This window comes from Prosopis cineraria, unplaced genomic scaffold (assembly GCF_029017545.1).
Source record: "Prosopis cineraria cultivar Desert tree isolate PC_DT_omini unplaced genomic scaffold, ASM2901754v1 PC3, whole genome shotgun sequence".
Classification (NCBI taxonomy): domain Eukaryota; kingdom Viridiplantae; phylum Streptophyta; class Magnoliopsida; order Fabales; family Fabaceae; genus Prosopis; species Prosopis cineraria.
Window position 1 is genome coordinate 9,061,016 of NW_026555334.1, and position 23,692 is coordinate 9,084,707.

Below are 23,692 nucleotides of genomic sequence, written 5' to 3' on the forward strand. Positions count from 1 at the left end.
AAAGGTAGAGGCATATCAATACAAGCTTGTGATCTCAAAGGAAAATGTATTAAAATATTAAGTATTTCAATATTTAATAACTTAATATTATTATTTAAACATTATACCACCCAATTAATATTTTAATGTTTTTAATATTTTGTAATGTTGTATTAAAAATAAAGCAAATGAACATCCAAGTTAATGAAATTTTTTTTTTCATCTCTCCATTTTTTTGTTAAGTAACTTTTTTGTAGCATATTAATGAAATAAGCGATCTCTTTTAAATAAATATTATTGTTGTCATATTGTTAATCCAAATTTGTCATATTTATGATTTTACTATTAACATTGTAATGTATAGAAAGTATTAAATTGGGTGATACAATATTTTAGAGGAAGATTATTAGTTGACCAAAAAAATTAAGAAATGTAACTAATATTAAAAATATAACTAAGTTCTAACACACACAAAAGGTGTAATGATTTGGGTACTGCATAAGAGAGAAGATCGAAGATTGATATATGAAAAATAAAAAAAATCATTTATAATTTATAAAATGCTAGTAAAATAATATTTAAATATAGAAAATACTAAATTTGGTGTGTAATGTTTTATATAATAATATTTAACTTATTAAATATTAAAATACTTAATATTTTAAAAATATTTATTTAATTTTATTTTAATAAGATTTCAGGGTGCCTAACGCTTTGAAAAAAAAATTTTAGAGTATTTAATGCTCCTAAAAAAGATTTTAAGAGCAAATTAACACTGAAAGACATGTCACGAGTTTCATATCACTGTGCATGAACCCCATATACATGCCACATCAGAAAAGAATGAAAAAATTAATGATTAATTTAATAAAAGAGAATTTTTGCTCATTTAAAAAATTATTTAAAGATAAAATTATCTATTTAAGAGCATAAAACGTCCAATATTTTAAAAAAATAAATATAAAGGTAAAATTAAATTTTAACCCCTGAAAAAATCTGCCCAAGGTCAAATCAGTAATCTCACCCCGACTTCCTAGTTCCTGCCTTCTTCCTTCTATTAATTCCTATTCTATAGGCGCCATCCGACGTCGCCGTCACCGTAACTGCCACGTCATTCAATTCCGCCCCCTCCCAGCCTGGCGCCCCTCACGTATCTCCCAACCAGCCACCCCCCTCCACGTGGCCTGATCTGATTTTGACACCTCTGCTCCTCCAGCTGTCCTCCCTATATAAGTACTCAGTCCCGCTCTCCCCCTTCTTCTCATCCAATTCCCTCGTGTCGTCTTGGAGATACACCATCATCATCATCGTCTCTAGCCTTTGACCCTCGTCATGGCCTTTAATTACCGCTTTGCCACTTTTCTTCCTTCTTCTCTGTTGCTCCTCCTCTTCTTCTCCTCGAGCCTGCCCTCGGGGCTCTGGTTCAGCAGCAACCTCTGGTCCTCAAGTACCATAACGGTGAACTCCTCAAGGGCAAGATCACCGTTAATCTTGTCTGGTACGGTTCTTTCACTCCGGTTCAGCGGTCCATAATCGTCGATTTCGTCAACTCCCTGGGCTTCCAACGGGCTCCTCTTCCCTCCGCCGCGTCATGGTGGAAGACCACCGAGAACTACAAGGGTGGCTCCTCCTCGCTTTCGTTGGGAAGCAAGTTCTGTACGAGAAATACTCCTTCGGGAAGTCGCTTCGTGCGAGCCACTTGGTTGCTCTGGCCTCTAAGTTCAACGATCTTGACTCCATTAACGTTATTCTCACGGCGAAGGATGTTGCTGTAGATGGCTTCTGTATGAGCCGCTGTGGGACGCATGGGTCGACTCGACCCCTCAAGGGGAAGCCTCGGACTGCTTATATCTGGGTTGGGAATTCTGAGACTCAGTGTCCCGGTCAATGCGCCTGGCCTTCCACCAGCCTATTTACGGCCCTCAAACGCCGCCTTTGGTGGCTCCGAATGGTGACGTTGGAGTCGACGGAATGATCATTAACCTGGCGACTCTGCTGGCCGGTACAGTTACGAACCCTTTAACAATGGGTACTTCCAGGGTCCGGCGACAGCTCCGCTCGAAGCCGTCTCGGCCTGCACCGGGGTGTTCGGGAGCGGGTCGTATCCGGGTTATCCGGGTCGGGTTCTCAAGAACAAGGCCACCGGAGCTAGCTACAATGCAAACGGCGCGAACGGCGGAAGTACCTTCTGCCGGCAATGTGGGACCCCCGTACATCGACGTGTAAGACGCTCGTGTGAGGGGATGATCACGGACGGTATAAGAGGGCGGATTAAACTATGAAAGGACCTTTTCAGACGTGGTGTACGGTTGTAGATATGGATCGTAGGAACGGGAGCAGGGGAAAATCTGCACTTTACATGCTTTTAAGGTGCTTTTGTCGTTTTGTGAGATATGGGGCAATGATAAAATTACAGGGGACGGGGAATAAGAAAGGGTATTATGCATAATGGCAGGACTATAATATGAAAAATACTTTTTGTGATTCTTACAAGCATAAGCCTAATTGGGGGAAAAAAAAAACCTGGTGCTTTATTATTTTTATAATAATTTTGCTTTTGAAGAGTTTGGATCAATTTAAACATCGGTTTTTTTATAAATTATTTTTATCAATGAAGAAAATATAAAAAAATAAAAGTATATAAAATTTTAAATACATTTTTATATAACAATTTTAAAAATAATATTATATTATTTATTTTCTCTTTGAAAAGAATAATTTTAAATATTATTTGAAAAATTACATTAAACTTATAAAAAAGATTTAAATAAATTTTTTAAAATATGTTTTATAAATGAGATTGAGGGAGGGTAATGTTTTATTTGATTCCCTTAGTTAGCATATTATTAATTTAAACATTTAATCAATAGTTAATCATTGAGTCATTTTTTGATTGTGGTAGACAAATATATTTGGTCGTTAAATAAATTGGTTTCAAGCCTAATATAGTTTTAGACTTTTATCAAATAAAAATTATATTCTTTTTATTTAAAATATAAAAATATTTTTAATTAAATTTTATTTCTTAATAAAGTAGTTGTTTGTTTTTAAATTAATTTATTTTTTTATATTTACTTCTATTAAATATCTTACAGTAAATTTAAAGTCATTATTAATAAAATATTTTTTTTAAAAAAAATTAATTTAAATTTTTGCGGCAGCTTGTTTCAGAATTCACACAAATTAGTAAGTTAAAAAAAAGTCAAATTATATAGTTTTAAATTTTAAACTGTGCGTAAATAACATGTAGTTTTAAAAATTGGACAGTAAATATTGTTAAAACATGATAAATCAAATCAAATGAATTATCCCACGATCTCAGTATCAGGTATATACGTGTCCCAAAAGTAGAGTAACTTTCTGCATAAAAAAATAAATTTAGTGTAACTTATTGTCACAGTTAAAATAGAATAATTAATTATTAGTGCTGTTAAAAAAATAATCCACACATTCACAGTAAAATCTAGAGAATTCCACACAATAGAGAAGCGGGAAAAAAAATGAAAAAGAAATGAAAAAGAAAGAGCAATGAGTGAAAGAGTTAAGAGGTAGGAAGAGAATAAGAGGGAATAAAGGAAACGTGCTCGGAGAGTGGCAGACCAATGCAGCCATTCTTGCTTTGTCTTTCTCTCTGCAAAAAATTAATTTAAATTTTTGCGGCAGCTTGTTTCAGAATTCACACCAAATAGTAAGTTAAAAAAAAAGTCAAATTATATAGTTTTAAATTTTAAACTGTGCGTAAATAACATGTAGTTTTTAAAATTGGACAGTAAATATTGTTTAAAACATGATAAATCAAATCAAATGAATTATCCCACGATCTCAGTATCAGGTTATACGTGTCCCAAAAGTAGAGTTAACTTTTCTGCATAAAAAAATAAAATTTAGTGTAACTTATTGTCACAGTTAAAATAGAATAATTATTATTAGTGCTGTTAAAAAAAATAATCCACACATTCACAGTGAAATCTAGAGAATTCCACACAATAGAGAAGCGGGAAAAAAAATGAAAAAAGAAATGAAAAGAAAGAGCAAGTGCAAAGAGTGAAAGAGTTAAGAGGTAGGAAGAGCAATAAGAGGGAATAAAGGAACGTGCTCGGAGAGTGGCAGACCAATGCAAGCCATTCTTGCTTTGTCTTTCTCTCTGCAATCAAATCATGCTCATACCTCAAGATAAGCTTTCAACTACTTCATACGCTCTCTCTTCACCAAATTCACTTTCCTCTCTCTCTCTAAAACTAATGAAATGAATTCCACATTTTATAAAAAGGGAGTTTGGGTGAATTAAATACTAAGGTCCGAATAGGTTAATATAACTCCCAAAAAAAAAAGAACTTACTGATATTTACTCACTCGACAAAATTTTGAACTATTGAAAAATATACTGGTATGATTAAAATTATAAGCTGAATTGTGGTCCACATTCGTTATGAATAAAATATTTTTATTTAATCAGTCAAAATATTAGTTTAAATGACTAGGTTGACTTGGTTTTTAATGTTATGCAAAATCTTTACATAAGTATTAAGATCTGAATCTACATCCTGTAGAAACTTAATGAGTTTTTTACCAATAATTGCTTATATGTTCAACTTTTTTAGTTATAAAAAAAGTTTAGATTAATTGGATCTTAAAGTTCATCAAGACCAAAGTATACTTTCAAACTTAAAAAATATTTACAAGAATACTTATAGATCATCCATAACAAAGTTCTCACATCAACAATAAATTTTAAACCCATAATTTTATAAATTATGAACTAAATCTACATTACCTGTTATAAAACTATCCTTTATATGTTCAACTTATACAATACCTATGTCATGTTTGTTTTCAACCATCCTTACATGATTTAACTCAGTGTATTTGATTTTACGTTGAAAATAACCAAAACCATGGTTTTGATAGAGGCAGATAAATTACGAGTCTGATAGTTTTAGACATGGAACCAAACACACACTTGGTAAAATGTTTGAAATTGGAGGAGAAAACTAGCCTTACTTCACTACTTAAAATAGGAAGAATCAAAAGGACACATTTGATAGGAGAGAGGGATAAGAATGGAATGGGATAGATAATGAAATCAAACAAAAGAATCAGAATATAATAAAGATATATAACTTATATATTAGGTATAACATAATAGCAGACAGAGAATATAACTACATTATATTGTCACTTATAACAAAATATATTTATAAAAAAAAAAAAAAACAAGGCGATTGACTGAAATGGAAAGAAAATGAGAAGCAGAATATACAACTCCATCTACATTGGGAATTAACATAATTAACAGAAAGAGAATATCATTACAATACATTATGAATATTGTTAACTTGAACCTACTAGCACAGAATTTCTTCATTGAACATGCCATTATAAATATCAACCTGCTCACACATAAGATGTCACTCAAACATTTCTCACACCAGATCCCACAAAGAAGATATATATAATACTTATTATTTAAATTACAAGGAAAGCAGGATTGAAACAGAAACATAAAGTCAAAACGCACCAAACCCATTAGGTTGGTGTATACAACCTCAAGATACATATAATACTAACACAACTTAGTACAAAATTCTGCACACACTCACTGTTTGAACAGGCTTAGGTTCCATGTAATCCTCACATAGATAGCTCAATCCAGATATTTTAATTTCCAACTACTTACAGACCTTATGGAACTCATTTTGGCAGCTAACATTCATACACCAATACCTGTAGTTTGATCTAAGAACAAAGCAGAGACTCCTTCCTCATCTAGACACTTAGAGTGAGAGCAGGGTTTGATATGAGTTCAGCCTTCTCTTGCGTAGCCGCTCTGCAATGATAAATGCGAGTTCCAGAGACTGGGAAGCATTCAATCGTGGATCACAGTGAGTGTGATAACGTGAGCTCAAGTCGTCATAAGTAATAGTTCGCGAGCCTCCCACACATTCGGTCACATTCTGCCCTGTCATTTCTAAATGAACTCCTCCTGGGTAGCTTCCTTCTTGTTCATGTACATCAAAGAATGCTCTCACCTCAGCCTATCAACAAGATCAAAACTCTAATATTAGATGCAACGAAACTTCAACTGCATTAGCGATCAAATGACAGGGAGAAACAGTATTTTACATCAAAAAGAAAGCAGCAGGACCAAGTATTGTGCAGATATTAGAGCTTTAATCAACTGGAAATTGTTAAAACAATGCACAACTTAAAATATCTATTTGCTAAACTGCAAGGCAGTTCTCGGATCAAACAAGGTGGACCAGATTAGATAAGCCACGACAAAAGAAAACACAATAACATCTTTACTTGGCGAAGAAGCTGGCAAAACAGTTGTGTTTTATGTTTTCGAGAGCTATATGCTTGCCCTGAGAAAAGTTACATTAGTCATAGGGGCCTTGAGCATGTAATGGACAAAAACGAAGACCCAACTATTAATTAAGATAAAAAGCCAGTTCAAGGTTGCATGCGTGGATTTTAAACTAGTTAGTGTGCGTGTGTTGAATAAACTTCAATCATGCGAGGATGCATAATAGTGGAATTGGAACCAAGATTACCCTTATTGCATCGAAAGAGCGAGTTTTCAGTCCAGACGGAGCTTTGATGGTGTTTCCATGCATGGGATCACTGACCCAAGTGACAATTTGACCTGCTCTGCGAACTGCCCTGATTAGATGAGAAAGCTTTACTCTCATATTTTCAGCTCCCATTCTAACTATTACAGTAATTCTTCCTGGCTTGTTTCTTGGGTTTAATATATCTATCAGCCTAACAAGTTGATCTGGATCCATTTTGTCGCTCACCTGAAAGTCAAGTAAGCCTTTAGTAGCTGTTTTCTTCTTTTCTGCTAGTGTAATCAATTTTGAACAAACGAAGAAAGACCCTTCAAATAGAAGCAAAGATTAAATGCATAAAGAAACTATAACAGATAATTACGAAATAATTCACTCAATATAACTTGAAGTAATAGCGATGAGCAGATAATGTGATGCAAAGCAGAAATGCAATACTGCATGAAGATATACCTGGAACAACAATAATCAAAAGTTCCTATGCATAGAAAAAGGAAGACAATAAATGCACCTTTATTCCAATTGGATTAGAAACTCCTCTCAAGAATTCAACATGAGCACCATCAAGTTGACGGGTACGTTCTCCTACCCATAGCATGTGAGCGGAGCAGTCATAGTAAAGCCCACTAGTAGAATCCTCCCTAGTAAGTGCTTGCTCATAAGGGAGATGCAAGCACTCATGAGAGGTCCAAAAGTCTGTTGTGGTCATGATTGGATGGTCAGCTGTGAGTCCAGCAGCACTCATAAATCCAAGGGCCTCATCCACTCGGTGAGCCAATTCACGGTACCTGTTATGATACTCCAAACAGCACAAATGTAAGCAAAGCTGAAAATCTCCTGCAGAAACGACTTGGGATTCAAAATTGTCCACTTATCTGAAATGATTTGTTTATCTTTAAAGTGAAACAACAATGAGTTCTGATATGGAACAAGCAAATGGACCACATTAGCCAAATTAAGTCGCATATATAAGAAAAATTGAAGCAGCAGTGATCCTAAAATCTTTAAAGGGATTATAGTATTATTAAATTCAATCCATGTATGCTTCTCCATCTCACAACTTTTAAAACATAAAAAACATAACGAGAAGAAATTTCCTCACAACAGATAGCTACATTTGCTTAAGAGGCAGATCATCTACTGTCAAATAGTGACTTTAGATGATGCTCTCAGATAATCCTTGTCATTTAACTGATCAGATTATTGCACGCATGAGATGGACGGTTGCTATTATAACAACAAAAAAACAATGATAACCCAATTTTAATACACCATCCATTCATCATCTTTTACCAAATTAAAGGGCAGAGAACAAATTAAACTCATTTCTTCTAGTCTAATGTTTTATCTCCAAATCAACCAGCAAATGTGTAAAATGCAAAATGAAATAAATCAACAATTCCATACATTCAAAATCCTGCACAGGACAATAGACCAAAATAGTAAAAACATGAGAAAAAGGCAATATAGATCATCTACCCCTTGTACGTCCACAAAAGAATAAGAGAAAACATCCATACTTTTGCTTTGACAATGACAATCATAGACAGAGATCAACGGATTGATTTCAAAGATCGAAGAAGGTGGCAAGATTGAAGGATGCAGAGGACAGAGTGAATGGAGATAGTGAGCTGCAAAATGGGTGCAATTCAGTATGTGATATCCAATAATTTGGGGGAAAAATAAACGACACGTATTACACATGGAATGGCCATATCAAATGAATGAAAAAGATTGTCTGACTGCATGATATACACTAACATGACTGTAGATGATCTGCATCCGTTCACTTCATATTCCCTAAGTCGCCATACCAAGGTAAGTCTGGAGTTTTGACTCATTTCCTAACTACATTCCTTTCTGAATGTCTCCCACACAAAACCAAAGCGGAAAAGGAATCAGGGAAAGCAATTGCTGCTTAATTTGTAGTTCATTATGGCACATGGTATGAGTGTGAGTATGAAATATGTCATTTAATAAAATTTTAAGTAAGGCGTAAGGCTCAGTTGGCATGAAATTTCAGTGAATTTCGTTACCAAGGAAGCTAATTTATACAATTCATATATTAGCTTCAAATTCTAAACGCATCTATATATCACTTATGACTCTTAGGGTGTTCTGGCACGTGAATTTCCCATGATTGCAACTGCATCTCACATATGCCAGAAGAGAGTTCAACGTGTCCCTGCCCAATTAGGCAACATCGTGCAACCAGTAATCATCCCAATTTCTTCTCCTTTTCATCCCACCCCAGCTTATTTTTCCAGTTAGATGGAGCCAATTCAATATTATATATATATATATATATAACAAAAAACAATAAAATCCATCCACAGAAATTTCAAGTTGGGGAAAAAATCCAATAACCCAAACCAGAAATAAGTTTGAATTGAATCAGGAAAGATGTTGAGATAACGTACCTATCACCCTGCTCGCTGCGCTCCATGAAATCCAAATTCCATTGATTGACCCTTTGCATGGCAGCATACCCTCCAGTTGCAAACGCCCGCAGAAGGTTCAAAGTAGCTACTGATTGACAGTAGGCCCTTACCAACCTCTGTGGATCAGGTACTCTTGATGCTGCATCAAATGCATCCCCATTCACATTATCACCCCTGTAACTTGGCAGCTTCAGTCCGTCCCTCTCCTCAAAAGGGTCTGATCTTGGCTTTGCAAACTGACCCGCCATTCTTCCCACCTAAGTCATCACACCCAAGAACTGAAGTTTGTCAATCTCACTCCTATCAGTTCTCAAACTATCAAGTGAACGATATGAATCTCCAATTTGGAGAAAATATTCATTAGTTATCCCAGCTTCAATAGTTGCCTAATGGGATATTCTGATCAACATCAACACCTACAGCCTCCTCCCCCCCACCCTAAAAAAAAAAAAAAAAAGCCCTACCCTTATCGTTATAATAAGATATAATCCGAAGTTTTAAAGCATTCATCCAGAGGAAGAAAATGCAACACCCTGATAACAGGCATATAAATATAAGTACCGACCTAAGCTTCTATTTATTATTAATATATTTCCAATTCCACCATGCTTGAAGTAGTTAAACAAAGACAGATACTAAACGAGAGGGAGGCAACAAAAAAACACCTTTATGACAGGCATTTGGCCACCAAACATCAGGACGACACCCATCTGAAGAATAACACGAAAAGTGTCACGAATGTAATTGGCATTGAATTCCTTAAAGCTCTCCGCGCAATCCCCACCCTGAAGCAGAAAAGCCTTGCCCATGGCAGCCTGAGCCAATTTGTCCTCGAGCGCTCTGGCCTCTCCGGCGAACACAATGGGAGGGAAAGATTCGATTGTTTGGAGGACCAGATCGAGCTCACTCTGATCAGGGTACTCAGGAAGCTGCAGCGCCGTCTTGGCCTTCCAACTGTCGAGCGTCCATTTGCTCCAAATTGGCGCCGGAGCGGCGGTGGAAGGGGCCGTTGACTTGGCCGGTTCGGCAGAATTGGCCACAACAACGAATCGGCGGGTGGCGGCGGCGCCGGGGAGGAGGAGAGGCTGGCGGGGAGCGTGTGGCCGCGGCGCAGAGAAGGGTTTGCTGATGATTAGAGATGAAGCAGAGAGAGCCATTTGAGAGCGGTGGAGAAAGCTTCCCGCGAGAGAGAGGGTCACCGAAGTATCAGGGTCAAGAATTTATAGTGGTCCGAATCTGACACGCTGCAACAGAATGACGGCAGGATCCAAGATATTATATTTTTGTCCTCACAAAGTCTACTATATATGTACTTGTATATTATATTACATATTTTATAATCCCTTTATTTTAAAATATAAAATATTTTTAAAGAATTAAATGTAAATTATTTTTAATTTTTTAAAATATAATTATTATTTTTTTAAAGTATTTTTATTAATAGTAATTTTATATTTATTATAGAGTGTTTAATATGGATAAATATAAAAAAATAGAGTTAGTTTAAAAGTAGGTAATTACATTATTAGGAGATGAGATTTAATTAAAAATACCTTATATTTTTAAATAGATGAAGTATATAATAAGTTAATTTTAAAATGAAAGACATCAAGAAAGATACTTAAGTTATTAATTTTTTAAAAATTATAAATTTATTCTTATTCAATATAAGAGAAAATATTGCTTTTTTTATTTAAAAATATAAAATATTTTTTGAGAAGTTAAATATTAAAAATGTAAGGTATTTTTAATCTTTTGAGGTATAATTATTATCTTTTTTTAAGTGTCTATATGATGAATAACTTTATATTTATTATAAAGTGTTTAATAGGGATAATTATGAAAAGATAGGATTAGTTTGAAAGTAGTAATTATTTTATTGGGATAAAATTTAATTAAAAATATCTTATATTTTTTAACGGAGGGAGTATGTCATATATTTTTTTTTTATTTATAAATAAAATTATAAATTTAAAGAAATATGTATTACATTTTTAAAAAAATTATTTCTCATAAAATCAATATTTATTTTTACTAGACAAATTTATTTTATTAAGAAAAAATATAATTTTGAGTCCTTACATTTTGCTTGAGTTTTTCTATAACAAAAAAAAATGCAAGGACTTATAATAAACTTTGAGTAAAGTACAGAGATTTCAAATTATGTTTTCTCTTTCATTAATTATAAAAATAATTTAGTCTATTTTTTTAAAAATTTTAGACATAATTATTAAACTTAACTTTTTAAAACTGTATGAATTGATTATATTTTCTTATATTTACAAGTAGAGGGAGCAGTATATAGAAAATGGGTAATATCTGTGCATTTAGTTTTAAATACTTATACATAATAAAATGTTAAAAAATATAAAGTATTTTGAATCTTTCAAATAAGAATTTATAATGTTTTCCAAAAGCATTCTAAATTAAGAGGTGTAATTAATAAGTTTTTTAATTGAGATGCTTTCTTAAAATAAATATAAAAAGAATATATAATTTTAAAAATACTTAACTAATTTATTAAAAAATATAACTTGATTAAAAGCACATACTCCCTCCATTTAAAATATAAAATATTTTTAATCAAATCTCACCCTTAATAAAGCAGTTATTTATTTTAAACTAACTATATCTTTTTATATTTACCCTTATTTAATAGAATTTTTGACTTTAAAATAAATATAAAATAATTTATTCAATAAATACACTTTAAAAAAGATAATAATTATATTTTAAAAAATTAAAAATAATTTATATTTTTAAATATTTAATTTTTCAAAAAATATTTTATATTTTTTAGTTAAGGGGTATAATATTAAACTGGGTAAATATTTTAAAATACATGCACGCCAACACTAACTAGAGTGGAATGATCAATAGAACTGCTTTTTTTTGAGTGCAATGAGATATTCAATAGCAATGAGAGAAAAACTGTACAAGGTTCCTGAGAGAAACACTAAAGCAAAACTCAAAAAATTACATCAAACATGTATAAGTGAAAAAGCATCTTAAAGTGTGATTAACAATAGCACCAATTTGGGAGAGCATACTTGTAGGGATAAAAACTTCATCAGTGAAAATGCGTCTGTTCCTTATATTCCAAAGTTTTCAACAGGTAATACTTAGCTCAATCTTCCAAAAAATATTCAGTTGAGAATTATGCAGGCACTCTATGAACCAAGATTGTAAATCTTTCTCAAGAAAATCAATGTAAATGTCGATCGGAAGTATTTTTCTCCAGACAGATGTAGCAAAAGGACAATCTCTGAGAGCATGATTGATATTTTCAATATTAGAATTGCATAAAGAGCAACCTTGAGTCAGGATCATCGTTCTTCGGTGTCGTTCTGAATTAGTAAGGAGTCTACCCTTTAACATTAACCAAATAAAAGCACGAACCCTCTGAGCCATTGATAGCTTTCACACTTTAGACCAGGTCTTATCAGTTAGATTTCAATCTTTGAGTTGAGTTGTGCTTTAAACTATGATCCTAATCCAGAATGGCCTACTAGACTATTATAGTAGAAGCGTAGAAGGTCTCGTCTTTACAGAATCAAGGAATATTCCTTCTTGGTTATGAAATGTATGGATACATGTACGACTCTCGCTTCAATGATATTATAAAAACACACTTTTCATCTTAAATTATAGAATATTTTTTTAAAAAAAATTATTTTAAAATATAAGACACTTTAAATATATTAAAATTTTATTAAATATATTAATTTTAATATTATTTTTTCTCTCTCTATAATTAATTTTCATCCTTTCTCTTTTTAATATAATAAATGATGGGTATTTTGAAAAGTTTATATTTTTATTTTGAAAAGATAAGGTTGTTAAATATATTTAATGAGATTTGTTGGTATGTAAAATTTTGTCTAAAAGTGTCTTGTAATTTAAAACGGATGAAGTACCTTTTTAAATTTTCATGATAAAAAATAGAAAAAATTAATCTTTTAGTCCTTATAATTTTAACTTAATTATAACTCAATATCTAACTTTAACTTATTATAATCCAGTCCCTAAAGTTTTGACTTAGTTGTAAATTAATCCTTAAACTTTATTTTTTTAATTTAGTCCCTGAAGTTTTAACTTCTTAAATATTGATCCTTGTATTTTAAAAAATAAAATTATAAAGATTAAAAATATTTTAAAATTTATTACTAATATTTTAAATTATTAAATCCTTTTAATTTTTATATATATTATAAATATAAAAAATTTTAAAATATTTTTAATCTTTATCATTAAATTTTTTAAAATATAAGGACCAATATTTAAGAAGTTAAAATTTTAAGGATTAAATTATAAGGGAAAAAGTTCAGGGATTAATTTATAATTGAGTCAAAATTTTATAGACTAAGTTATAACGAGTCAAAGTTGAGCGACTGAGTTACAACTGGATCAAAACTACAAGGACCAAAAATATAAAATATTTTAAAATATAATTAATATGATTTTTTTAAAATATTTTAAATTAGGAGTGTAACATAAGGTTTTTATTTAAGATCACTTATTAAAATAAAACATAAAAAATGTGATTAATTAACTTATTAGAAGTGTAAATTAATTAAAAATATTTTATAATATTGAATTGAGGGAATGTAATACTCCCTTAGTTAAAAATGTAAGACATTTTTTGAAGAGTTGAATTTTAAAAAATGTAAGGTATTTTTAATTTTTTAAGGTGTAATCATTGTCTTTTTTTTAACAAGTACCTCTATCAATGGCTGTCTTTATATTTATTGTAGGATGTTTAATAGAGATAAATATGAAAAGACAGAGTTAGTTTAAAAGTAAGTAACTACTTTATTAAAGGGTGAGATTCGATTAAAAATATCTTATATTTTTTTAATGAAAGGAGTATTCATCATGGTAAAAGAAACTATAATATTCAGTCATTTGAATGCCAAAGTTTCTAAATTTTATTGACAAGAAAACCATATTATTGGTGGCTTGAATAAGTTCAAACCAAACATCATCTGTTCATCCAAGTCAATTTTGACCAGAAAACTGATGGGGCATACAGAACTTATTTTCTTCGGGCAATAATTTGAGTAGATGTTACTCCCTTCAATCATAAATATAAACATGAGAGTCTGTTAATAAATTCATATAAATTAAAAAAAATTAAGTTAGCTATTTGTAAAGAGTAAGTGTTGATTTTCTTGACGGACTCGTCCTTTTAATAATTTAAATTGGAGAATATTAACATAGCTTATATATCATATAAGAATCTTATTATAGAGGTAGCCTGATAAAAATAATAAAGATGAGAGATAAATGAGATTAAAATCTTACATCTAGGACCAAAACAAGCTCCCAACTGGTTTTCACATTTAGGACAGGAGAAAGTATTATTTATTTACAATAAAAAAACATTTAGAGGTTAATTATTTGCAAGGTTTAGTTGATATGAATTTTTCCTTGAAAAAGACTAAACTAGTCGTAATTGTTTCTCTCGATTCAAGAAAAATGATTAGATACTCCTGAGCTATAAGTACTTCCTTTATCTTGTATTTTTAAATTTAGATGATTTTTATTAGAAAAAAATAGGGTTAATATGTAATTTAAATCCTGAATTATAGGTCCATAAAAGATTTGAATCTTAAACTTTTAATAGGTATATTTTAAATTTTAAACAATTAAAATTGAGACAATTTCATCCCAACATTAAGTTTCAACAAGCATCCATCAAATTGAAACGAAATTACTTTAATTTTAATTATTTAAAATTTAAAATATATTTGTTAAAAGTTTAAAATTTAAATAGCCAGATCTATATTTTTATGTTTAAATTGCATATTAACCTAAAAAAGTATAAAGATGATAGATATTATATCTCCATAATTCAATTGACTCAAAGTGTGGAAAAAAAAACCCTCAAATTTATATACGAGATAACATGTTAGGTACATGTTAGCTTTCAAGCACAACTGAGATTTTAATACCTTTTTTTTTTTTTTTGTTTTTACCCTTTTTGTCGACGGAATTAAAGAAGGGTTCTGCCATAGCTAACCATGATCAGGTTGAAGCCTTGTGGTACAACGCATACTACACCTGACAAGAACAAAAAGTGAGGACAGGATTGCATGGGAAGAGCCAATTCCACTCATGTCAGGTGTTACCTTTCTTCCGTTCTAAAATATAACATGCTTTCAACTACTCCACAAAAATTGATTGCATCATTAAAATAATAAAAATATATTATTATTTTTCCAATATTACCATCTAATTGAAATTAATCTATTGCCTTTAATTTTTTTTCCTTATATATCTTTGTATAATACAATTAAGAAGGATATTTGTAAAATAAAAAAGAATTTAATGTTATGACATTTTGCAAAGTGTCTTACATTTTAAACTAATATTAATACTACCTAGATAAACAGGGTAGAATATGTAATTACCAAACATTTGATCAACTCACAATGTACTGTATAAAAGTGGTGGATGATGAAAGGAGATCTTTAAATACTACTAATTAATTTGTGATTTTTTTATTAATAGTTCCAGTTTTCATTTAAAAAAAAAATACTACCCAGGTAAACAATATTCTATATTTTTTATCACATGAAATACTTCACTGATTCCTTCACTAAGTTATAAGAGTAGGAGATTTGGATTAAGAGAATTTAATACTTTGTTTTATGGGTTTAATTATAGCTTTTTTCTCAAAAAGAAAAAAAAAGAATTAAGCAACTAACTTGTTAAAATAATATTCCCCCATCTCAATTTATAAGATACAATTAAACAAAATCACATACCAATATAATTTATTGAATATACTTTATAGCCTTATTTTTTTAAAAGAAAAATATAAACGTCTAAAAATATCTTTAATTTAATAGTTTCTCTGATTTTTTAGAAATTGAATGTTAAAAAATATAAAGTATTTTTAATCTTTTGAGGTGTAATCATTGCTTTTTTGTTCAAAATTACCTTATTGATAATGACTTTATATTAATTGTAATATGTTTAATAACAATAAATATAAAAAAAAGGTTAATTTAAAAGTAGATAACTACTTTATTGGAGATAAAATTTAATTAAAAATGCCTTATATTTTTTTAACGGAGGAAGTACTTTATTTGTCAAATAATACTCCTCCTTCAAAAAATATAAAATATTTTTAACTAAATCTCACTATTAATAAAATAATTACTTATCTTTAAACTAATCTTATTTTCTTATATTAATCCCTATTAAATAGAATGTTTCACTTTAAAATAAATATAAAATAATTTGTTAAAGACAAGAACTTTTGACAAAATAAAGATAATAATTATACTTTAAAAGATTAAAAATATCTTTTATTTTTAAACACACAACCTTTTAAAAAATACCTTACATCTTTTAATAAAAGAAATGTTAAAGAGAGAAAAAATAATGCAAAGTGTGACATTGAAAAGACATTAATGAAATACCATTTTTATCAAAATGTTTCATATTTTGATAGTAGCACCTTTTACTTTAACTTCCACATGTATAATTGATTGATGATAGTTGGTTGATGACAAGTGAAATTTAGAAAAATCTAATTCCCGAGATAAATAAATTAACACAATCATACACAACGTAAAGTTATGTTTAATATACTTCGGTAATCTCTTCATATTTAGTCAAGTATGCTTCTCCGTTTCTCCTTTTCAGATCGTATAATCATGAGAGAGCCTCAGGTATTAGCTTATTTCCTTTACATAAGAAACCATAATTACCAGTTACAGCTTAAAGCATGAAAACCAGGCGACTTGCACATGGAGAAAAATAAATTACCAGAAGCCAATATATGACCACATTCACGAAGGCAACTTTTACAAAGAACATCATCAAAACAATATCAAAGCAAAGTAAATGCAAGCACCACAATTTTACAATGTTTACCGCTATATCATGGTTTAATCCTCAAAGACCGACCACACTAGCACAGGTGGTCACAAAACCCCCTTCATATCTTATGCCCAAGGCATCACCAGTGGGAAACATAAGAACAAGAAGAAAGGAACCATTATGTCCATTCATAGATCGAATAGATCAGTCTCTGCAGAAATGGATATTCAATAGTAGGGGCTATAACGCATTGGCATTCTGAACCTTGGAACCTTCCTGCAGTTAACAGAGAAGGCTATTATTAAGTCACAGTCGCATTGAGACCTATATCCATTGGGGAGGTAAGAACTCAGAACAACATACCCATATCCATAAGGCGAATAAGCAAAAGGAGGTGCATATGGGGCCCTTCCTCGAAACCCCATAAAAGGATTGGGCCGGCGGGGACGATACTGCTTCATCCCAGGTATGTTGGTCCTCTTGGCTGTTACCTGAAATATCAAGATTATGACATAGGTAGAAATATGGGAAGCAATACATTTCTGTTAAAAGCTAATCAGAAACTCTTGCTCTAACCTTCAACTGACGCCCATGTAGCTCAGATTCATTCAGCAGAAGTGCCTCCTGAACAGCCTCTGCCTCAAGGAACTCCACATAGGCATAACCCTTGGGTTGGCCAAACTTGTCAGTACGAATGGTGACCCTGTTTACTGTTCCACATGATTGGAAATGCTGCTGCACTTCTTCAGGAGTACATGAATAATCTACCTGTAGAGAATTTCAAATCCAAGATACTATAAAATGTCAAGAAAACAATTCTAGCCAAAACCTCTATCAGAAGATAGCCAGAAATTTTGTCATACTATGAGAGGATTTAATTAGGGAAGAGTCATAAAAGGTGGACTGTGAGGGGATTAGGAACAAGGTAAAATTTAGGCAATAGACTTTAGTATCTCAGATAGCTGATGTGTGTTTTACCCTTTATTGTTGTTGTCTATCTTTTCTCTGAAAAGCCATTTTGTCATACTGGCGAATTCATTCGGCGTAAAAGCACCTTTATCACTCGACACAATAGAAAGAGTAGAGAAAAGCTTGGAGAAGAAAAACCATGCCATCAATTGCTCCCCCACCCCTTGCATGGAGGCTTGAATGGCCACAACCACTTAAGTGAGTCATACAAAATTTCTTCCCCTCTACATCTCTACTCATCTAACCAGATGGTTCTCCCCCCCCCCCCCAACAATAATGCCCAATTTGATGTGTCGGAAGTGGTGAAACAGAAAGAAAAATGTCAGGATGTCAAAGAGAGTGAAGCAAGGGGTCTTAGTATCTTATTGCACCAGAAAACTAAGCCAAATTAGTGTCTCATTTGGGGGGAATTAGTGACTGCTGGCCGGAGCAAATAATTGGAAATTAAAACTGAGAAATCATTAATTAGAGGCATGCAACACCCAATAAATCAAGTCTCGCCACCGCAGACAGGTACAAGTAAAAACTGAAGTCCCACATCATGTAGGAAACCTGGGGAATTGTGAGTGGGAGGCCATAAAAAGGAGGGAAAGCAGACTAATGTTACTTCAGTACCATGACAGGTTCATTGGTTTATCAGAACTGGATGAACCATTTAGTTATCTGGTTTCCCGGTTTTTCTGGTCTTTGACCAATTCATTGCATGGCCAACTTCTAAGAGCTTCCAGACAGAACTAGGGTCCAATTCACCAGTTAACTAATCGGACAAGCTGGCCCAGTCTGCTTTTCTAAATACTGTTAATCTCATTACTTCTAATTAAGGTAGGAGGTACTTCTCATATAATTTCTGGAGCATTTGCAAGGGTTGCATCAGAGTCACTCCAGCTTTCTTCTAGGCAATGATTTATATGCATGTAGTTTCTCCATAGTCTCTCAAGAATAAGTAAAAAAAAAAAGGCAATGATTTATATGCATGTAGTTTCTCCATAGTCTCTCCAGAATAAGTAAATTAAAAAAAATAAATCACATTGTCAAAAACTGAGTCCATCATGGATGCAGGAACTCCATTATTTTATATGGAGTTTCTCAATATTCTCCTTTCAGGATACCAATCAATTTAGGAAAAGTTAATTATCAATAACTACTTGTATTGCAGTTCAATAAAAAAACCTTACAAAGATGTCATGCAACTTAAATAAATGTGATTCAGTGTATTAGCCCGTGAATTATGGAAAACAGGACTAGCAAACAAGAATTAAAGAAAAAGCAATGAAATTCCCTCTAATCCCAAAAGAGGAAAAAGGAAAATCAGGACCCCTCACCATAAGGAAAGAACACCTGCATACTTCCAGGCGAAGAGCAGCCTTTTGCTTCGCAATTAGGAAGATGCCCACAGATGGTCTTTGGGATTCTGAAGAATGTGGTCTTCTCAACAGTATGAATGCAGGTTCTTGATCTCCAATCTAATTTCTCTGTTCATTCCATTATATAGATGTGGAAAGTATGCTAGCTGTAAATTTTTACATGTGTTTGTACCTCATTCTCTTTCTATTAAAATATGTATTTTCACAGAACCAGGAACTTAAATTCTAACAAGAAAATTTTTTTTAATTCTTACCCTCTTTTCAATCCTTCCAATTTGTCTTTTTTTCAGGTATATTTTGTATTTCCACTAGATATATTTTTTAATTTTTCTTTCCTCCTCCCACTGCAGCATTAATAAACCAGAAAACTTGTAGATGGCAGTGTGCTGTGCAATAGTTGCTAAACATTTTGTCAAAACAAGATGCCACCATTTAAAAAACAAATATAAAACAAAAAAGTTTTAGGGCTACATTCAACATTAACAATAAAAATAACAAGCCTTATCCCATTAAGTAAAGTTAGTTACATGAATCATACAAAGTATTATAAAATATCAGAATTTGCCAGGAAAGAACGGTGAATTCCAATCCATTAATTATTCAGTAATTGGTTGGAAGGCAAGGAATTCCATCACCAGCAGACACAGAGAACTTTGACAACTTCGCTAAGAAACTCCAACAAGAACCTGCTAAAAGCTAATAGCAGATTGGTATCACTGTGCAGGAAAAGAAACATGTGCCAGGAAATATCGTAACTTGAGAATGGCCACTATTGAGCAATGTAAGCTCCACCTATTGACTTGGTGTTGACAGATTTCTTTTTTTTCCCCCCCAAATCACATGCCAAATTCAACTGTGGCATTTAATTTCAAGCTAGGACCCTCCAGCAATCAATAAGATAGTCCTATTATAGTGCCCAAAGTATTATCATCTGGTTGTTATATCTCCTCATGGTGACTATCAAGAGAAAGATTTTCAGCGTAAAATCCTTGCACTAATTGTTCCACAATCTTCTTATATCAAACTAATTATCTAACCAACAGAATTTTGCCCCTTTTCTCCTCCTTTTTCCTCACCTCTCTCTTAGTAGGTCTTATTAAAATTTACCCTAAGTTCTATCTAGCTTTGTGTTGTGTTATTCCAAATCTGCAGTGTAAAGAAGAGGAGAAAGCCTTAAAATTTATGAAATTTGGATGCAGAACAGATAGTAATGACTGACGAGAGTAAATCAGGTACTGTAGTAGAACAGATAACAATATAGATAACGTAAACAGGGGAAGAGAGCTCACATTGCCTACAAAGACTGACCGAGAATCTATTTCCTCTCTATTGGCCTGACTTGCAGCAGCATTAGCGGGATCTATTAGGAGATAGGAATCAATATAGAAGGAGCACAGGCATATATGTGTGACTAAATGGAAATTACCAATTAAATAAAATACATCTATTGTAATTTTACTAACAAATATGTGATATCCATGCTCAAGGGAAGAAGAATAATAATGGAAAAAGAGAAAACAGAAAATTCCACAGAGAGAGAGAGAGAGAGAGATCTTTTCATCGTTCATTGAAGAGCAAGAAAAGAATGATCTGATTTCCCTCGCTGAAAGAGAGTTTCTTATAACTTATTTTTCTATTTAAATACAGTTTGCTTGAATCAAGTTGAGAACATGTACGGATGCAGTAAGTGCTTGAAATGTCTTAATACCCAGAAGTCAGAACCAAGTTAGAGATTCCTTCCCAGACTTTCCATTACAAACCCAAATTCTTAACCTATGAAGCATGAACAAATCGATTGCATAATGTGTAATGTATTACCATTTCCAAGTAACAAGCAAATTCTCAATTGCCAGTTTATCAGTGAGAACTAGTTTGACCAAAAAAACAATGGAAGAAAAAGAAACTTAAGACAAACAAAAAGGGTATTAGGGATTATATTATCAACGCAGAACAAAGAAATCGAGATAAACTTAGTTAGGCATGGCCAATTCAACCCAATGCTTATACAACACGGATTATTTCACATGAAGAAGAAAAACAGTAAATAAAGGAACTCAATTTTCTCCACAAAAAAGGGGCAATTTACATAAATTAAAATTATAATTAAAAAAATTAAAATAAACTTGTTGCAACAAGACACGAAAGAAAGCACCTTGCACGGAGCCCATTTCCTTCTCCACCTTGGCCTGCATTTCTCGCAGGGCAGCCGCTTCATCTTCCATCTCCTTCAAGCGTTTCTTCATGTCATCCAATTCCTACATCAACCGCATTTCACATTGATGCTTGAATGACTTAGGGTTTTAGATTTTATACAAAAAATGAAAATAAACCCGAGGTTTAGTCACGAAATAAACTTAGATGAGAAGGAAGCGTTACTGCTTCATTGTTATCGGCGCTTTGCATGTCGACGTCGTCATTTTCCATGTCTTCTCCGTTACAGGGAACCACCGGCGCCTGCCTCTGAAGCGGCGAGACCTTTCTGACCTCCCCTGGCTGTTATGTTTTTGCCCCTCCTCTCCTGTTTCAGTGCTCAACAAATGTTTATTCGGGCAAAACGAACTTAACGCCAAGCAATGAAAAATCTTATTTACAGTCATATGGTTGGATTTTCAAAAAATAAAAAACTATTATTTAAAGCTTTATTTTAAATTTTGGGCAAAAAATGGTTTTATTTTAATTTCTTAACTTTTTTATTTAATTTTAATTCATTTTTTACTAGCTTTAAGTTTTATTTTTTTATTAAAAATTTAGGTGAGTTAAATTTTGAAAACACTTCATGACTCACTTATTAATAGAGTTTTCATATCAATATTAAAATTTAATTACATTTATGGACTTGTTTGTTTTAACTTATTTCATGAAAAAACTGTTTAATTGTTAAAAAAATTATTTTATGATTTTTTAATTTTGTTATGTTTGTTTAAACTTTTAAAAATAATCAAAATTTAAAAACAAATTTTTAATTATTTTAAGAAATTATTTTAAGTAGTTTTTAAAAATCATCTAATACTGTAGATATGAGAATATGTTTTAAAGAAATAAAATACATAAAAATATTATAAATTTTGAAATAATATAATAATAAATCATTAAAAAATAAAAAATATCATAAAATTTAAAAATGACTAACTAATAATTAATTTTTTAATTATTATAATCAAACATAGAATAATGTTTATTTTTTATAAAATAATTTTTTTATAAAATTTTTAAACAACATAAAAATTATTTATTTCTTAACCTTAAACAAATAAACCAATAATCTTATATAGGTTATGACCTAAATCCTTAAAACTAACCTTTGAAGTGCTATTCTTTTCTTTTCGATTTTTAGTTTTTACATATTAGGCATAATATACGTGTGTAGTTTCCAGTGCTCTATATGGAAAGGAAAATTGGGCCAATCCAACCATACCAGCCAAACTAAGTGACTCGTAACGGTGTATATACGGGGTTCAGCTGTAGAAGTTTTTCTTTTCTTTTCTTTTTTTAATTATTGATATGGTATCAAATTTTGCAAGCTCGGATATTATAGGTCTTTGGCTCATGCTAATCCAATCACTGCTTGCCAGCTGCCTTTTTGAATCGCATACCAAGAATTTAATCATAGTTATATATTTATGCCTTAAACTTAAACCTCTAATTAATTAAGTTAGATTAACTCCTTTACCAATTGATCCAAGTGCTCACTGATACATGATTTCTAATTTAACAAACTCAACTTATAGTGTATAAACTTACACATTAGCAGGAGCATATTTAAAAAAGAGAAAACATAGCATTTGGTTTTTATAATATTATCAAATTTTATTTTTTATTTTTATAGTTTTTTCTAGTGTTTTTGAAGGTATATGGATTGAAAATACTAAAAAAAATTATAAGAACTAAAAACAAAAATGATGAAATATAAAGATTTAAGATTGTGTTTTTCCTTTAAAAAATATAAACTTACTAAAAAAGTAACACATGATTGGAAAATAACATGAACTTACACTAACTTTGTTAGTCATACTGTGATATGAATATGAACACTGACAGAGTGTAGAGTTTCACTGTATCAAGACTTGTCCTAGAATTATTGGCTTTTTTCATCCAAAAAAAATTATTGGCTTTTTCGCACAAAAATTATATGTTAGTAATCACAACATAGCAACATATAAATTAAAACATCACAAACGTAATATTGCCAAATAATATATAGTTGGTAGAATTCTAATTCAAAGATAATATCATAGTCATTGAACAAGCCAACTTTTAATACATGGGCCTATAGATCAGCCTTGAAATTCGCCATTTTTCTATATTTTTTTAATATCAAATAACATACATGAAAATTAAAGCATGGAATAAAATTGCAACATACTAATAAATAAAACATAAAAAATAAATTTTATAGAATCTAATAAAAAATACAACCTTTCAAAATAATAGTACTTCTCCGTTATTGAAAAATAATTACAATTTTATAATTTTTAAATACAATAATTATGGATAGCATTAAGGTGACTCAAAATTTTAAATTCATAAATAAATAAAT

General features: G+C 31.5%; 3 protein-coding genes across 4 annotated transcripts; 1 reads left to right on the top strand and 2 right to left on the bottom strand.

Moving 5' to 3' along the window:
• Positions 1 to 1,296: 1,296 nt before the first annotated feature.
• Positions 1,297 to 2,463, top strand: LOC129305009 (protein EXORDIUM-like 2). The gene is given in 6 exon segments (XM_054944906.1): positions 1,297 to 1,368; positions 1,371 to 1,614; positions 1,617 to 1,877; positions 1,880 to 1,990; positions 1,993 to 2,154; positions 2,157 to 2,463. Coding segments are annotated over 6 exon segments (897 nt in total). The 5' UTR covers positions 1,297 to 1,311; the 3' UTR covers positions 2,219 to 2,463.
• Positions 2,464 to 5,248: 2,785 nt separating this feature from the next.
• LOC129306172 (phospho-2-dehydro-3-deoxyheptonate aldolase 2, chloroplastic-like) lies at positions 5,249 to 10,193 on the bottom strand. The gene is made up of 5 exons (XM_054946598.1): positions 9,655 to 10,193; positions 8,969 to 9,246; positions 7,060 to 7,336; positions 6,534 to 6,779; positions 5,249 to 6,014 (listed from the first exon to the last, which is right to left on the bottom strand). Exons 1-5 carry the CDS (start codon positions 10,144 to 10,146, stop codon positions 5,754 to 5,756), a joined length of 1,554 nt encoding a protein of 517 aa, XP_054802573.1. The 5' UTR covers positions 10,147 to 10,193; the 3' UTR covers positions 5,249 to 5,753.
• A 6,571-nt stretch (positions 10,194 to 16,764) lies between these two features.
• LOC129306868 (polyadenylate-binding protein 3-like) lies at positions 16,765 to 21,697 on the bottom strand. 2 transcript variants are annotated; one of them, XM_054947639.1, is made up of 6 exons: positions 21,532 to 21,697; positions 21,308 to 21,410; positions 20,445 to 20,515; positions 17,399 to 17,590; positions 17,186 to 17,313; positions 16,765 to 17,098 (listed from the first exon to the last, which is right to left on the bottom strand). In XM_054947639.1, the coding sequence occupies exons 1-6, from the start codon at positions 21,577 to 21,579 to the stop codon at positions 17,050 to 17,052; spliced, it is 591 nt and encodes a 196-aa protein (XP_054803614.1). In that variant the 5' UTR covers positions 21,580 to 21,697; the 3' UTR covers positions 16,765 to 17,049. The 2 variants fall into 2 exon arrangements, with proteins under 2 accessions (XP_054803614.1, XP_054803615.1); XM_054947640.1 differs by lacking the exons at positions 21,308 to 21,410; positions 21,532 to 21,697 and adding an exon at positions 19,114 to 20,301 and having other exon boundaries at positions 20,445 to 20,498.
• Positions 21,698 to 23,692: the final 1,995 nt, after the last annotated feature.